General features: G+C 52.7%; 4 protein-coding genes across 4 annotated transcripts; 3 read left to right on the plus strand and 1 right to left on the minus strand.

Moving 5' to 3' along the window:
- Positions 1–3,652: 3,652 nt before the first annotated feature.
- Positions 3,653–5,200, plus strand: AB675_4590 (uncharacterized protein; the record flags this gene model as incomplete). Its single annotated transcript, XM_018144739.1, has 1 exon — positions 3,653–5,200. One exon carries the CDS (start codon positions 3,653–3,655, stop codon positions 5,198–5,200), a length of 1,548 nt encoding a protein of 515 aa, XP_017999052.1.
- Positions 5,201–5,249: 49 nt separating this feature from the next.
- AB675_4591 (NADH dehydrogenase (ubiquinone) complex I, assembly factor 6) lies at positions 5,250–6,158 on the minus strand (the record flags this gene model as incomplete). The annotated part of the gene is made up of 1 exon (XM_018144740.1): positions 5,250–6,158. The coding sequence occupies one exon, from the start codon at positions 6,156–6,158 to the stop codon at positions 5,250–5,252; it is 909 nt and encodes a 302-aa protein (XP_017999008.1).
- Positions 6,159–6,704: 546 nt separating this feature from the next.
- Positions 6,705–10,193, plus strand: AB675_4592 (DNA repair protein rad5; the record flags this gene model as incomplete). The annotated part of the gene is made up of 1 exon (XM_018144741.1): positions 6,705–10,193. One exon carries the CDS (start codon positions 6,705–6,707, stop codon positions 10,191–10,193), a length of 3,489 nt encoding a protein of 1,162 aa, XP_017998942.1.
- A 1,029-nt stretch (positions 10,194–11,222) lies between these two features.
- On the plus strand, positions 11,223–13,180 carry AB675_4593 (Sulfite oxidase, mitochondrial; the record flags this gene model as incomplete). Its single annotated transcript, XM_018144742.1, has 5 exons — positions 11,223–11,270; positions 11,302–11,495; positions 11,583–11,710; positions 11,777–12,962; positions 13,018–13,180. 5 exons carry the CDS (start codon positions 11,223–11,225, stop codon positions 13,178–13,180), a joined length of 1,719 nt encoding a protein of 572 aa, XP_017998905.1.
- Positions 13,181–13,231: the final 51 nt, after the last annotated feature.

Here is a 13,231-nt window from a genome sequence, read left to right on the forward strand (position 1 = left end):
GGCTCATGGGGCAAGCCCAGATCGGGATGTATCGCAATATTGCATTTTAGGATACGCAGAAAATTTCCCTCCACGTGTGTTTGATCATGGCATTTTCAATCCCTGTGCGGATCCGGGCGATGCTCCGGACCTTCGATGTTGCCTTCTTTCCAAGCCGCCCAGAGCCTCATCCAATTCTTGTTACTTAAGACCACTCCACCCCGGGAGAAAGAATATTCCATCAAGCGTTCCGCTCTCCGAAAGAGACAAGTATACCCTGACCGCCGGGACCGCGAACCAAGCCGCGAGACAGGGCCGATGCTAGAGTGTCTTGGTCTCGGCAGTAATGCTCCTCAAGTGAACGTACTGACTGAACGGTATCGACACTTTGTGCGTGATCGTTGAAATAAGCCTTGATCGTACATCGGTAGGTGACTCGCATGCGGCGCTTTCCGAAGCACTTTTCGCTTTCCTTCGGACTGAAGCTTATGGTGTGAGATCTATGCCACGCTGCCCGAATTGCGTTACCGCCTGAGCAAGGAGACCTAGAAATCTGCCTGTCAGGACGGAGGAACTGTATGCTCGCACGCTCTTTCTGAACTCTCTGGGAAGCAGTACCTATGGCTGCAGATCTGCGTGCGGCTTGGTCCGCGGGCGGTTCCATTAAGCTGCGGCAGTAGTCGACTCCCGCTCGCCACGATCTGTACCAAAGAAATGCATGAACCTACAGTCGTAAGCCGTGACTTGCTGAAGCGGCGTCGCCACCATGTGCTGAAGACAACGGTGGTTTTAGATATTTGATATCAACCCTTATAACGCTTACTTCGAGCTCTCTGTATTATGATCTTGTTGGCCCACTTGGTAAGCCATCGTAGAAGCATATCGCGACTGAGCAGCAGAATGACGGACGCGCAGACAGGAATCGCGATAGTCCAGAAAAACCTGTCAGAGTGCTCCTGCACCCCAGGGAATTTCTCGAAGTTCATGCCAAAGTAGCCTGTCATAAAGGAAAGCGCTGCGGATGGTAAGCACGATTCTTGAATGACTGCGACGGGCAGGAGGAACTTACGCAGGAAGAAACAGGTAACAATGGTTAACTGTTTCATCGATTCGTTCTGGAATGCTCCCACCGTATTGAATATCAAGTCAACAAGATTGTCCGCGGATCGCCTCATCTGGTCGTACGATTCTTGGATGAGAATGACATGGTCTTCAACGTCGGATAGATAGGTAGTAGTGACCTCTGAAATGAAGACACCAGAATGTACGCTCGACTGTTTCCGTGTCGTTTGCGGTCTTGAGGGCAGAACATCACCATTCTCTGAGAAAGGCGCTGGGGTGCTAGATCGAGTCGTCGTACCTGCGGTCGAGTTGTGGTACTTCAGAGAAGAGATCAGGCCTGCCACTGGCGCAATCGCATTGCGCAGGACTGCTATTTCGCTCGTCAAAATGTACAAAGCTTTCGACTGGAGGATGTCTGGGTCTGTAAGAACATCTAGCTCCAGGTCTCCGATCGCGTCTTGGTACGCAGTAGTGACGGGAATGGCCATATCGACAAGAGCATCCAAGATTGCCTGGACCAACAATGTAGCGTCCTCGCTTTCCCTCAGTATGGTTCCATTAGTCTGAAGGCGGTTCAGGATTGGCAACTCAATGTCATCAGCAGAGTACTCCCAGAAAGAAATTACGCAGTCGCTGGCGCACAGAAAGATTGAGACTTGCTCGAGGCTCACTTTTAACCCTCTTGAGTTCAGGGTGGCGTGCCTTTCCATATAATCAATCCGATCCATATTCATTGCTGAATGGTAGGACTGTAACGAGCGGAAGCCCTTGCGTGTCCATGGAATGTCGTCTTTTCGGTTGTTGAAGCTCCCGGCGGGGGTCAAACCCCCTAAGTGTTTTCGAAGATGGTGTTTATGAGGCTTATGCTTGGGACGCTTGAAGATATCATTGAATAGTGTTCGAATAGGTCCCTGCTCTCGCTTGAGTCGTGCTCGTCGCGCTTTCTTCCGTTTCCTTTCGGCCTCGATATCTTTCGTCGTCTGGTCCTTCTCGGCTTGGGTGGACAGCTCCTCATCCGGATCGTCGTCATCATCCGCTTCCGGCTCGTCAACGTTGACCAGCTTTTGCAGGGGCAGAACCATGTAAGTATGGTCCGCGTACCAGTCGACCTTCGTACGGTTTTTGGTATTCATCAGATCTTCTATCGCCAGTCTGTGCAACTTTTTGTAATTTCCGAGAATTCGAACAACATCCCACGACAATCCGTCCACATTAATCCAACGGACTTTGACCCAGTCCGGCTGCGGCTTTGCTAGAAACTCTTCCAAGTCCATGTTGTCAAGTTCGGTGGTCATGATATCGTCAGCGCAGTAGTCCACCACTGTAACTCCACAACGGTACGATGGTCGGCCATGATCGTATTCAGTGCTTGTGTATGGAGGAGCTGGCTCGGATGTGTCGTAGCCAGGCTCTTGTCCTGGTGCCCACCCCGTCTGCTGGCCCATCTCATGGGCGCCGTACGCTGTGAGATTTGTTGCCGCCCGACCTCTTCTCTTCAGTGACATCTTCGAGAATGCTGTATCGGATCGTTCGAGGCGGCTTGGAGATGGTGCCGTACCGTCGAGGCCATTGTGAGCATATGCAGACGCGATCGAGCCCCGATGCGTTGCTGGCGGAGCTTGGATCTGCACGCGTTGTGTTCGCGGTCGCTGGGCCTCGATGTCCGGGTGGGCTGCATCTTGAACTGTGTCTGAGCTCGGACTCGAGCCAAAATCTTTAGTCTCCGACATTTTCGTCCAAAGTGCAGCCCATGCACTCTGTTGCCACGAATCAGCAGGCAGTTGCAACGCGAAGCTCTAGCTGAGGCTTGAGCCACATGATCGGCGCCTATGCAGGTGTCGATACGTCGAATGTCAGTCGCCAGCGCAGTTGGCATTCGAGAGTGTGCACTTCTGTTTTATCAAAGATTTGAGAGAAGCCGTCCAGGATTCAGACACGAGACTCCCGCGCTAACGCCTACCTGATTCGCGCGGATCAGTCGCATCATTGTGTCAAAATTTCAAGATGGGCGCATGATCAGGGGCCACGGGGACTGATTACATGCGTCTAAAATCCTTCGAGGACATATCTTTCCCATAAGGAACACCATTATGGATCGCGCCACAGTAGAGGCGGAGTGCTGACATTGTTGTTCCTTGCTGGGCACTCCCAGGCATTTCAGCCCTACTGGAGAAATCCCAGGCATGACTTGGCGAGCACTCTCGGCCGTAGTAAGTTGTCTGTTTCGTTTCACAACTTTTGACTGGGCCGACACCTAGACTGCATTATTAGTCTGGCGTCTGCTCGACGCCTGGAGCAATGGTCTAAGCACGCAATATGTTGTTAGCAGCAAAATGGCATTTACTGCTGAATATTATCGTTCGAGCAGGCGCGCCCAGCTGCGGGAACAAGGGGCGCAGCGGAGCGGCGCGGGTGCCTGATGAAGCCTGTTCCGACGGCTGTCACCTGTCGGGTAAGTCGAAGATATTCGAGCGCGAGCATGACCGCAAGATGCCTCTCTGATATAGCTGGGTGAGCAGGCATGGAAGCCTCGCCCTGAGGAGCCCATCCAACAACGCGATCGGGCAAGCGTGGTAGTGGAATTCAGATTGTTTGTCAACTGGATGCAATTATGCCTCACAGAGGCATCGTGGTCTTCTCTGGAGGCAGTGCGGCTAATAACCTGGTCGACGTGTTCGAGCAGGTGCGGGTGAACAAGGACTGCCCATTGTCATACATCATTCCAATCAGTGACAACGGAGGGTCCTCGTCCGAACTGATACGATTCTTTGGAGGTCCCGGTATCGGTGATGTTCGAAGTCGGCTGGTCAGACTCATCCCTTCGGCGCCATCTTCACCCGAGCGAGACGCTATCTCGCGTGTCTTCAATCATCGACTGTCCGCAGACTCACACACAGACGCGGCCGATGAGTGGCAGTCAGTAGTGGCAGGGACGGCAGACTTGTGGGATGGCGTTCCTTTTGCGAAGAGAGAGCTTATACGCTCATTCCTGAATACACTAAACATGGAGCTACTCAAGCGCTCGAGACCTCCGACTTCAACCTTCGATTTCACTTCTGCAAGTGTCGGCAATCTGTTCCTCACAGGCGCACGCTTGTTCACTGGCAGCTTCGAATCCGCCATCTATTTGCTCAGTAGTATCTGTCAAATTCCTGATGGCGATGTACAAGTCATTCCGAGCATCAGTTCCAACTTCTCGCATCACATAGCCGCAGGCCTTGCGAACGGCGACATCATTGTTGGTCAGAACAACATTTCGCATCCCTCTGCCCCGACATCCGCTCCAGCTCTGCCTGACGTTCATTCCAGCACTGCGACACGTGTGCGTCACAGTATCGATCATGCCGATGATCTAGATGCGGAGGATGCTAACATCCCTGGGACGCTCGCAACCCTGCGCCAGAGAAACATCAAGTTTTCAAAAGCCGAAGACGATGATCTGCCGGCACGAATCGATAGAATATGGTATATTAACCCATTTGGTCAGGAGATGCTCCCACCAGCCAACCCGAGGGCACTGTCTGCCGTGAAGGACGCTCAAGCGATCATATTCTCGATCGGGTCATTGTATACTTCGCTGATTCCCTCTATCGTCATCCGAGGCATGGGAAGAGCTCTTCGATCGACACCGGCGAGGCACAAAATCCTTATACTCAATGGCTCTCTGGACCGCGAAGTTGGACCCAGCAATAGCCCCTTCACAGCCTTCGACTTTGTTGAAGCCATTGCCAGGGCAGGAGAACAGTCTCGCGAAGAGGCGTGGAACCCCACGCAGAGCATCGGGAGCTCAGAGTATGCTACAAGAACTGCTACTCCGTCACAGGCTACAGCCAACGGCAGTCTTTTGTCGCCCGATCTCGCGTCTCAAGTTGAGCTGAAAATGACCAAGAAGAGCTCAATTTATCGACAGTATGTGACGCACGTCATCCATATCGGTGGAGAGGGAACTCCAGAGGTCGATAGAGAACATCTGGCTTCGCTTGGTATCGACTGCCTGAAGCTGTACGGTCGCAAGAATCCCACCGCAAAAGGAATGCTATACGATGGTCAAGCCCTTGTTGGAGCCATTGAAGCGATCCTCGGAAAACGAGGCGATGCCATGTCGTCAACAAGGAGCAGACGCAATACGTTAGACAGTAATTGGCTTCCGATACAGTGACCTGGATGCTTCACCTCCGAACGAGGGATGCCTTACAACGTCCAGACGACTAAAGTCTCAACTTTCGACTATGCCACCAAGCTCTGATAGGCAGGCTCCACTCTGGGCCTCGCAAGCTATTGTGAAAGATGTCAAAGTCGACCTTTTCCAGCCTATTGAGCCACAGTTGAGTGCTCAGTGCAGGACCCATGATCACGCCGTAGCTGTTGCGAAATTCAACGGCCGGTGTATCGGTCGACGGCTGGTCATACACATGGGTTTCGTCCTTGATATGCTCGAATTCATGATCTGGAAGAGCATCGTTCCTGATGCTCTTCGCCATCGTTCGAGCAGTAATGAGATGGTCGGAAGCTCGAGTGGCAATGTCGAACACGGCATCACGAATGCCGTTAGCATGTCCGCCCTGTCGGAATATTTCCTCCTCTCTCACATCACACTGCGCCATGACATCAAGTGGTAGAGCTATGACGCCTTGTCGCTCACGATTCGCAGGGAGCCCTAAGCCAGGAGGATTTGCTGAATGCGTATTGGGAGGCGGAGGGAATGCGAGTAGTGGAACTCCTCGCAGTACTGCAGTGATGCCTGCAGCTTTTCCAATGTGTGATGCAAGGTGGTCCATAGTCACGGACTGCATCGGCAAGGCAGAAAGCGTGAGATACAACAGCGTCGAATAGGTGTTTTCAGCATACGATTCCAGCTCGCCCAGGTCGGTAAAACCAGGGTGGCCGAGCTTCCCATCGCGGGTGTTGATGATACGATGAAACCATAATTTGCTCAATCGGTGACCCTGAGCCAAATGAGAAGCCAGTAATACAGCGACAGGCTCTTCTGGAGGCCTTTGCTCGAAAGTGGCATCGATGGTCTGCCGCCAAAACTGCATACGCATAGATCCAATGGCTGCGTTCGAAACAATGTCGGGAATTCTGGCAACCTCGATGTTGAAAGCTCGGATGGCCATGTATGCTGGCAGCATATGAGGCTTGATGAAGTGTGAAAGTGTGTATGACGGAGAATCATACTTTCTAAAGACGTTTAGCAAAAGGACTGCTTCAGAAATAGTAGATCAGGTACCTGACTAGATTTGAGCAGTAGGACAAAGCCTCCTTCACATCGCGCGATGCTGATTCAAGCAACACCGCTTGCTGTGAGCGAGTGGTCGAGAAGGAGCGCCTCGTCAGTAAAAAGAATGCTCTTGCTTGTGCTGCCGACCTCATCGTGAATAGAGGAAGGTGCAAGTCCCAAACAGATTCACCATGAGGGCCCGACCCAGGACAGACAGCTCTTTCGTTATCAGGGAACTTTATTCAACTGTCCCAGCGCGTGCTTCGCATCCAACTGCTTTGATGAGTGAGGTGACGAGAAAGAGGCATCATTGATTCGCCCGAGTGGAAATGGTTCCCATAATCACGTGATCAGGCGTCACGACATTTTAACGCGACCGCGTTGGGGTGGGATCAGTTCTTTATTTCCTCCTCTGGCGACCTGTTCTGGCAAAATTCAGAACATGGACGTCGATCAGCGGCCGACGAAAAAGCGGCGGTTTTTCGTGGACGATCCCGAGGACGTTGACGCCGCAGACGCTCCAACGCCACCAACAATCCCATCCAGCCGGCCATCGTCCGCCACCTCATTCAGAGATCCACCCCAATCGAGCCAGACAGATGTGGCAGAGTCAAGTGAAAGCAGGGACGAGCAATTGGGTCCGATTGGCTTCGATGCGGACACATTCAGAGCATTTGTTGGCGAGGATGTGGCAGACAGCGTCATTAAGGTGCTTTGCGATGCTGCGAACGGCAACATGGAAAGGGCGATTAATATGTACCTAGACGGGTCTTGGAAATCGACGGTGACTCAGAGGCCTGGTCAATCACACAACACAGCATCTACCAAGCCTATGGCATCATTCTTCACTCCCACTCAGAGGCCCAGTTCTCCACCAACAGCTGTTCAAGAAACGGAGGTCGGAAAGACGGCGGAGCGGAAGCAAATGCGCTTGAAACATATGCCTCAAGATCGGTACATAGGTTCGTTTGGGGTGGCGGGCTGGACTACAAAGAGCGGCTCAAACATATTGGCACACGGCGACAAGGTGCGTATCGAGCGAAGCAAAATCGCTCCAAAAACCAAGGTTGGTCGTGGTGGCAAAGCTGTACCTATTGTTGGGCGGAGCACGAAACAGGACGTTGTGACCCGTTTCACGAACCCAGCCGGTGAAGAGATAGGAAGGCTGCCGGAAGATGCTGCCAAATGGGTCTCGTCGTTGATTGACCAGAAAGTGTGTCGATTCGAAGGTACCTGTGTATATGCTCCTGAGCGCGTCAGAACCAATGACACCATACTCCTTCAACTGCGAGCCTATATGCTCAGATCAGCATTCGATTCCGGAGCTTTCGCCAAGCCACAGGACGATAATAGAACTACCGGCCTGTTTGAAGAAAAGGAAAGCGTCGAAGAGAAAGACCTTCGCCTGAGGCAAGTGGCACTTGTGAAGCTGTTTGATGAGATCAGTCTCCCACCCACAACTACGAATGAGACCACTAAGAAGCATAAAAAGCAAGGGCTGCTCAAGGCCGCGGAGATGGCGGAGCAGTATGACAAGGACAAAGCCTCGAAGCCGAAGAACGGGACATCGACTCCCAACTCCGAAGAAGAGGATGGCGCGGAACTGGAAGAGGATCAACTGGACGCACTGTATCAGAAAGCACAGTCCTTTGACTTCGACACACCTCCGGCAGAACCTGCGCCAACTTTTGCTCTTGACTTGCGCAAGTACCAGAAACAGGCGTTGCATTGGATGTTGAGCAAGGAGAGAGACGAGAAGCATGACAAGCAAGCCTCTATGCATCCACTGTGGGAAGAATATACGTGGCCCGTCAAAGATGCCGACGACGCTCCAGTACCTCTCGTTGAGGAGCAGGACAAGTTTTATGTCAACCTGTATTCCGGTGAGATCAGTCTGGAGTTCCCCGTGCAAGAGCAGAATTGTCTCGGCGGTATTCTCGCTGATGAGATGGGCCTCGGCAAGACGATTGAGATATACAGCTTGATACACTCCCATCGGCAACAGGCTGTTGAAGTGTCAGAAGCTGGAAGTGTCAATCACTTGCCCCGATTGCCACAGGCATCATCCAATGTCGAGCCAGCTCCATATACAACGCTTGTGGTTGCGCCTATGTCACTACTGGCACAGTGGGAGTCCGAGGCGACCAAATCTTCGAGACCTGGGAGTCTGAAGACCTTGGTCTACTACGGAGGTGAAAAGACGGTCAATCTGCAGACATTGTGCTCCGCCAGGAACGCGGCATCTGCGCCGCATGTCATTATAACCAGCTATGGCGTTGTGTTATCAGAGTTCAACCAAGTCGCAGCTGCAAATGGCGATAGGGGATCTCATGGCGGACTATTCTCCGTGGACTTTTTCCGTGTCATTCTCGACGAGGCCCATACCATCAAGAATCGACAAGCAAAGACGTCAAAAGCATGCTACGAGATCAGAGGCAAGCATAGGTGGGTGCTGACAGGTACGCCTATCGTCAACCGACTTGAAGACTTGTTCAGCCTGGTCCGTTTCCTCAAAGTCGAACCCTGGAGCAACTTCTCCTTCTGGAAGACATTCATCACCGTTCCCTTCGAATCTAAAGAATTTGTGCGCGCTTTGAACGTCGTACAAACGGTCTTGGAGCCATTGGTGCTGCGCCGGACGAAGGATATGAAAACGCCTGACGGAGAAGCGCTTGTACCACTGCCACCTAAGTCTATCAAAGTGGAGGAAATCGAGCTGTCCAAGACCGAGCGAGAAGTCTATGACCTGATCTTGACGCGGGCGAAACGAGCATTCAACGAGTCTCTGCAGGCTGGCACACTGCTGAAGTCATATACCACGATCTTCGCCCAGATATTGCGTCTGCGTCAGTCATGTTGTCACCCGGTTCTCACCAGGAATAAGGATCTCGTTGCCGACGAAGAGGAGAAGGCTGTCGCTGTGGCCGCTGATGCAACGAACCTTGCTGACGATGTTGATCTGCAAGAGCTGATCACCCGTTTCACCAAGGACACCGCAGAAGCAGCAAAAGAGTCCACAACTACTGAGGACGACTCTGGTAATTTCACCACCCATGCTCTTCGTCAGATTCAGACCGAATCAAGTGGCGAGTGTCCAATCTGCATCGAGGAGCCCATGATCAATCCAGCAGTCACAGGATGCTGGCACAGCGCTTGCAAAAAATGCCTTGAGGACTACATACAACACCAGACTGACAAAGGCGAGAATCCGAGCTGCTTCTCCTGCAGGGAGACAATCGATCCTCGCGATGTCTTCGAGGTGGTGAAGCACAGCTCGCCTTCACCAGAAGAGTCCTTCGATGAAGATGATATGTATGGCGATGGCGATCCAAAACTCCCTAAGATATCGCTGAGACGAATCAAGCCATACTCTCCTACAGCAGCAACTTCAGCAAAGATCGTGGCACTACTCAAGCACTTAGCCGCACAGCCAAGAGGGACGAAGTCGGTGGTGTTCTCTCAGTTCACAGCATACCTTGATCTGATCGGTACGCAACTGGAAAGGAATGGCTTCCAATTCCTGCGGTTTGATGGGACTATGTCACAGAAGTTTCGGTCACAAGTATTGCGGTCTTTCAGCGCAGAGAATGCTCACGATCCGAAAGCTCCCAGAGTGCTACTACTGTCGCTCCGAGCAGGTGGTGTTGGCCTCAACCTGACGGCTGCCAACAAATGCTATATGATGGATCCGTGGTGGAGCTTCGCAGTCGAAGCACAAGCTATCGATCGTGTCCACCGTATGGGCCAGACTCAGAAAGTGGAAGTCATCCGTTTCATCGCTGCGGAAAGCATTGAAGAACGCATGTTGAGGGTCCAGGACAAGAAGATGGCTGTTGCTGGCACGCTCGGTGTCGGCCAATCGGGTGGCGATGGCGGGGATGATGAGAAGAAACGAAGGCGGATCGAAGAGCTCGAGATGCTTCTCGGCTGATAGTACTGGCCTCAAAACCACCTTTAGAAACTGTGCTGAGAACTCTGCACGACCGACAGCCACGGTGTTGCAGCACAGTAAGGCATTCTCCAGAAAATCTAAGTCAGTTCAGGCAGTCGCTCAGGCGCCAAGCCTGGTGGCTGCTTTGTCACCGGGACCTTCTCCCCTCCAATTGCTTGAACGTCACTAAGAAGTATCCATAGCAGAACCTGAGGTGAGAGGTAAGCCTTTTGCCGAATCATGGTATTAACGTTCTTCCTGGATCAATGTTCCGGTTGAGATGCAAAGCGACGATACGATGACGAATTATCAACTGGCTACGCTTTGCAATGCCGGCGACGAACCACTGGTCGTCCACCTTCCGCACTGTGGCCCGGAAATACGATGATCGCTCAACAGGCGTGCTTCTGCTGTTTATCACGCACGCGAAAGATTGTCTCGCATCGAGCCAAGCCCAAAGAAGTAGGCGAGAACAGTACGAGCCATAGGACTACACCCGGCTACCTTCCTGGTCCCACTTTCATAGATGTACTGATCATCCAACTGAACCAGATTAACACGAAGACCTCGCCTTGATCCATCCTGCGCCGCGAAGTTTGGTGTCACCCTTGGTCACTCAAATGCATATTGTGGCGATCACACAACAGGAGATTGGTCGTGCCGGAAGCTGTATGACTAAAGTTGGCCAATCAGAATACTGACGAGCTGTGCCTTTTCCGTGATAGGATTCGAGCATTCGTACCTGGCCTGAATAAGTACACGTGGTGGGCTACATCCATGGCCGAGTTTGACGCTATGCATGATGTGGACCCATCGATACGGGAAGTACATAATCAGAGGAGTGACGCATCGCAGTGAAGAACGCGCCTGCCCCTCCACTCCTGTTCGCTCTGTTCAAAGGCGCGTGAGGCAAGTGCTACTGAATTACGTCCTTCGCCTCTCCGCAACTTTGCTGGCTCCTTCTACACACCTGTTGGACAAAGGGTCTTCCAAGACATCACCCGTAGCGACGAACGATGCAGGCTGATCATGCCTCCAGAGAGGCCGTCAGGGTACACACACATCTCCGACCCTTGCGTGAGAACGAAATCAGCTGATATGGTATCAGGTCCAACCTGGTGATGAATGGATGTTGGAGCAGGGTATGGCTGCCGCAACACTGCCTTTACTCGATCAGTCCACATCAGAGCTGTCTGAAGGTGAAGAGAGCGATGTGACCGAAATGACGGAGCCTGAGAAGAAGTTCGAGTTCAAGGATGATCCAAATGTTGTATTTGCGGAGGAGAAGGAGGGCTGGAAGGGGTATGTCGCACTTTACTGTTGCACCTGCATAACCAGGTGGCGAAGGGGCAAGGCTATATGTATGAGCTGACCACAACATCCTGCTAGATACATCGAATGGGAGAACTACCCGGAGAAGAAAGAGATCGCGCACAAGATCTTGGAATCTCAAGAGTTCCCTCCACCACCGGAGTTTCAGCTGGCGGCTATTCCGAACACCAACCCCGTACTCGAAGGTAAGTAGCATCAGACTGCTAGCGACCTTGTTGTTTTGTAATGCCTCGCTAATCCCACGCGTCTAGGCATTCGTTGGAAACTGTGGCATCGCGCCATCGGCGGCCCCCTCCAAAACGTCCCCGAAGAGTCCTGGGCGGACGTCAAGGCCGAGAAGCACGCCGACATGCTCCATCTCCTCGAATTTCCGTACAATGGCGAGCCACCCAAACGACTTGTCGCTGCCAAGCCAATCACGCCCAATCCACTGCACTTCGTGCGCAACCACGGCGGCATCCCCCATATCGACCCCAAAAAGTGGACGCTAGAGCTTGGTGGACTGGTCAAGACTCCCAAAGTGCTCACGCTCGCAGACCTGCAAAATGAAGAACTCTTCCCGCGAATGGAACGCCTCGTCACCATTCAGTGCTCCGGCACACGACGTATCGAGCAAATCGTAAGCTACGCGGGCGAGGGTGACGAGATGATCAACGCACCGTGGGCAGAAGGTGCCATCGGCACGGCAAGATACGTTGGAGTCAGCCTCAAGAAGGTCATTAAGCACTGCGGCGGCCTTGTTGATGACGGCAAACACCTCGAGCTGATCGGTGCGGAGACGTACTTCAAGCAGAACCAGGTGATGAATTACGCGGTCAGCGTTCCCTGGAGCAAGGTCAAGATCAACGAGGTGATGCTGGCATGGCAGATGAATGGCGAACCTCTGCCGAGGATTCACGGATTTCCTGTGCGGGCAGTCGTGATGGGGTACATTGGGGCAAGAAGCGTCAAGTGGCTGTACCGAATCAATGCGCTGAAGACTCCGACAAGCGCCCCGGTGCAGAGTCGCGAGTACTTGTACTTTAATCAGCAAGTGGGAAAGCACAACCAGCGGTGGACGGATGGAATCCAGATCCAGGAAATGCCGGTGAGTAGTGCGATCGTGAGCCCGATCAACAAACAGGTGGTGGTACATTCGGGGCATATCAAGGTGAATGGATGGGCGTATAGTGGTGGAGGCCATTGGCCGGAGAGGGTGGAGGTGAGTCGCGATGGTGGATACAATTGGTACGAAGTACCTCAAGAGAATCTGAGTGAGAAGCACAAGTTTGCGTGGCGGACTTGGTGGATCAGCTTGCCGGTGGATGCGGAGGGTTGGCTTGAGTTGGTGGTGCGCTGTTGGGACAACAGTCTGAACACGCAGCCGACCGAAGTGAGGAATACATGGAATTGGGGCTTGCATGTTACGAGCAGTTGTCATCGAGTCAAGATCTACAGGTAAGTCCGACGCAGAGGAGAGCTGGGGATGATATGACTGACACAGCGTACGCAGTGTGAACAAGTCCAGAGAGCAGACCCGCAAGCGGCTCAAAGAGTTCGAGAAGAGAGGTCAGAACTTCACGCCGTTGACTAGACCGACCGAATTCCCGTACCAGACGTGGGACAGCTACGAAGAGCATTTCAAGAAGTTTGGGCCGAGGGATGTCGATGAATGAGGTGGCAGGCTCTGGTCAACATGGCGCTGAGGGTCTGAGAACGGCGAAGGG

Source organism: Cyphellophora attinorum (assembly GCF_001299255.1).
Source record: "Cyphellophora attinorum strain CBS 131958 chromosome Unknown Contig16, whole genome shotgun sequence".
Taxonomy (NCBI): Eukaryota; Fungi; Ascomycota; class Eurotiomycetes; order Chaetothyriales; family Cyphellophoraceae; genus Cyphellophora; species Cyphellophora attinorum.